The sequence below is a fragment of the Penaeus vannamei genome, chromosome 17 (assembly GCF_042767895.1).
Source record: "Penaeus vannamei isolate JL-2024 chromosome 17, ASM4276789v1, whole genome shotgun sequence".
NCBI classification, from domain to species: domain Eukaryota; kingdom Metazoa; phylum Arthropoda; class Malacostraca; order Decapoda; family Penaeidae; genus Penaeus; species Penaeus vannamei.
Window position 1 is genome coordinate 393729 of NC_091565.1, and position 2500 is coordinate 396228.

Below are 2500 nucleotides of genomic sequence, written 5' to 3' on the forward strand. Positions count from 1 at the left end.
AGGATACTAATAAAGAAAAATTAGGATATGAAGAGGCAACTAGTGAGGGAAAATGGATTATCAAATGTACAGCACAACATACATAAAAAACAAACCTGTAGGATAACTCTTGATGGACGGAAAGGGACCTCCACACCCTTTGGGTCAGTCTGATTCTTCTCCCAATTAAGAATACTTTCAACATCATTTTCCTTCACCTGTTGGAGAAAGCATTTCAATTAGAAATATTTTATTCATACTCCCTGATCCATATTTGTGGCATTAATTGAAAAGTTAGGTAAGCAAGACTGGCATGAATTTTGAGATATTACCTGCATAATATTAAAGCATTCTGAGGCATGTTACCATAACAAATAGTATAGACCAAAATCCAGGCAATAAGCATACTTCCAGGTGTGTGGCTTGTAGGTCTAGACTACACAACCACTCATGTGGAGTATCAAGATTCCTTGCCTCCTCTTTGTAGTGTTATTAGTTGTTTTTTTACCATAAGAATTTTTGCTGTTTGCCATTTTTCAAGGTCTATTATATTTTCTTATTCTGTGTCAAGATGGCAATCAGTCGTTTTCCTTGATTAGACGCCATATCATCTCTGTTGGTAGTATACAACTCGTGCAGTAGAAATAGCAATGGGTAAAATAGTGTTATTTGTGTAATATCTTTATATATTTGTCAGTCAGTAGGATTGGGATCCTGAGCATAGAAATTGTGTCCTCCCTGGAGCCAGCAATCTTGCAACCATGATCATGGATGATACATTCCATCCTCTTTACCAGTGGAAATCATGCTAAAGCCCTTTCTTAAATGCCCACTGAGTCCAATCATCCTCCAAGACCTTTGTGCATTCATAACGAGTCAGTCCTGTCATCCTGGCCCTCAGCCAAATTTCCCATGACAGGATAATGCCATCACTTTAGCCCTCAGCCAATTTTTATCATGACATGTTCCCATCATCTGGCCCTCAGCCAAAACTTTTCATTATATGACTGTCACATCACCCAAATCCAATGGATTAAGGTATATATTTTACAGTAAAGCCTAGGAAAAATGGAAAAAAAAGCATCAGACACCAAACTCCAGGCAAAAGTGAGGCAAAGGCACTGACTGAGGTAACAAACCCCTCAGCTCATGATTAAATAATTTCAGTCAGTCACTGGACCTCACTCTCTTTCATCCATCTCACTATTAATTCCTTTTTGTTCTTTTATTTTTGTAACCTTATTTCCTCTTTCTATGCAAAATGTCTACTACTGTGCTAACGCAAAGCAATCTGTAAAACCAGAGGCGGGTCTTCCATGGTAGCAGAGGGGGGCAATCTGATTGGCCACCCCATGTGCCCCCCACCCAAGAGTCATTGACCTTTTATATATTAATATATAATAATTATATATAAATAAATAATATCAACATATAATAATATATAATACACGGCAAGATGAAAACATAAACAATGTATAACTATACAATATAAGTATTGAAGTGGGCAGTCTTAATTTTTTGTTTCTTTTTGGCAGACCCCCCAGATTTATTGTTGTTACCCCCTGTGCCCCCCACCAGAAAATTCTCGGGACCCGCCCCTGTGTAAAACAAGAATGATTTCCCAAATTCAGCAACTGCTCTCCTATTTTATAGGTGTTGTGTGGATTGCCTCACTTCCATTTGCTTCCAGGCATATAAAAGTAGTAATCAACTTCAAGATGCCATTTTCCCAATTTTGAGGAGAGCATAACATTTGTTGGGCAAATTCACTTTTACTTTAATTATTGTATATGCAAGCATACAAGGCAATCTGGCACACAAGTCAACCCCTAATATTCTCATGAATAATTCAGGTCTAGTTCTATACTCACCAGAGAAGACAACCAAGAAAAATAAAGCAGCTCCACTTTTGCAGCCTTACAGTATAGTAGGAAAAACAAAACAAAATCTAATCTATCCCATAAACAATTCTAACACACTTTTCTTCAGAAACACTTTAGTCGCATGTGAATTCTAACATGTTAAGGTTCTGTTTGTTAACCCACCCACGAAGGTCCATTTGGAGGGCAATAATCCCCATTTCTGGGCGGTATCAAGGTCGGCGAGCAGGCCAGGCCAGGAACCTACTCATGTGCTGCCCACCTCAGGCAACAAAATCAGAGTGCAAGCTCCGATCTAGCATTGCACTAGTGGGACAGCTGGCCATGGTCCATATTCCAGACGTCACATATGTGTGACACCCATCGCAAGTGGGTAAACCAAACCTTAATAAATCTAGTGTACACTATGAGGTAGTCACTGATAAATCTATAATTTTCATGTTAAAGAGACTTATTAAACAAGTTTCAGTAGGGAATAATTGTGGTGGGCTGCAAGAGCTTTGGGAAGTGGTGTATGATGAGGGTTAGGCAGGTAGTTTCACTTGTTTATCCTCATTGGTTAAGGTTCACATTTTATATTCAGCATACAAGTCGACCCCTGGTTTAGAGAGATCTTTAGGCTTCGAATGTGACTTATACAC

The 2500-nt window shown here is 38.8% G+C and overlaps 1 protein-coding gene across 2 annotated transcripts in view; it reads right to left on the reverse strand.

Annotated features, from left to right (window-relative positions):
• The window catches only part of LOC113810130 (cytoplasmic aconitate hydratase), a 54006-nt gene that overhangs the window by 36650 nt on the left and 14856 nt on the right, over positions 1-2500 (reverse strand). For both annotated transcript variants that reach the window (XM_070131719.1, XM_070131718.1), the window contains exon 4: positions 96-197. In XM_070131719.1, the coding sequence (XP_069987820.1) occupies positions 96-197 (102 nt within the window). The remainder of the gene's footprint in view (positions 1-95; positions 198-2500) is intronic.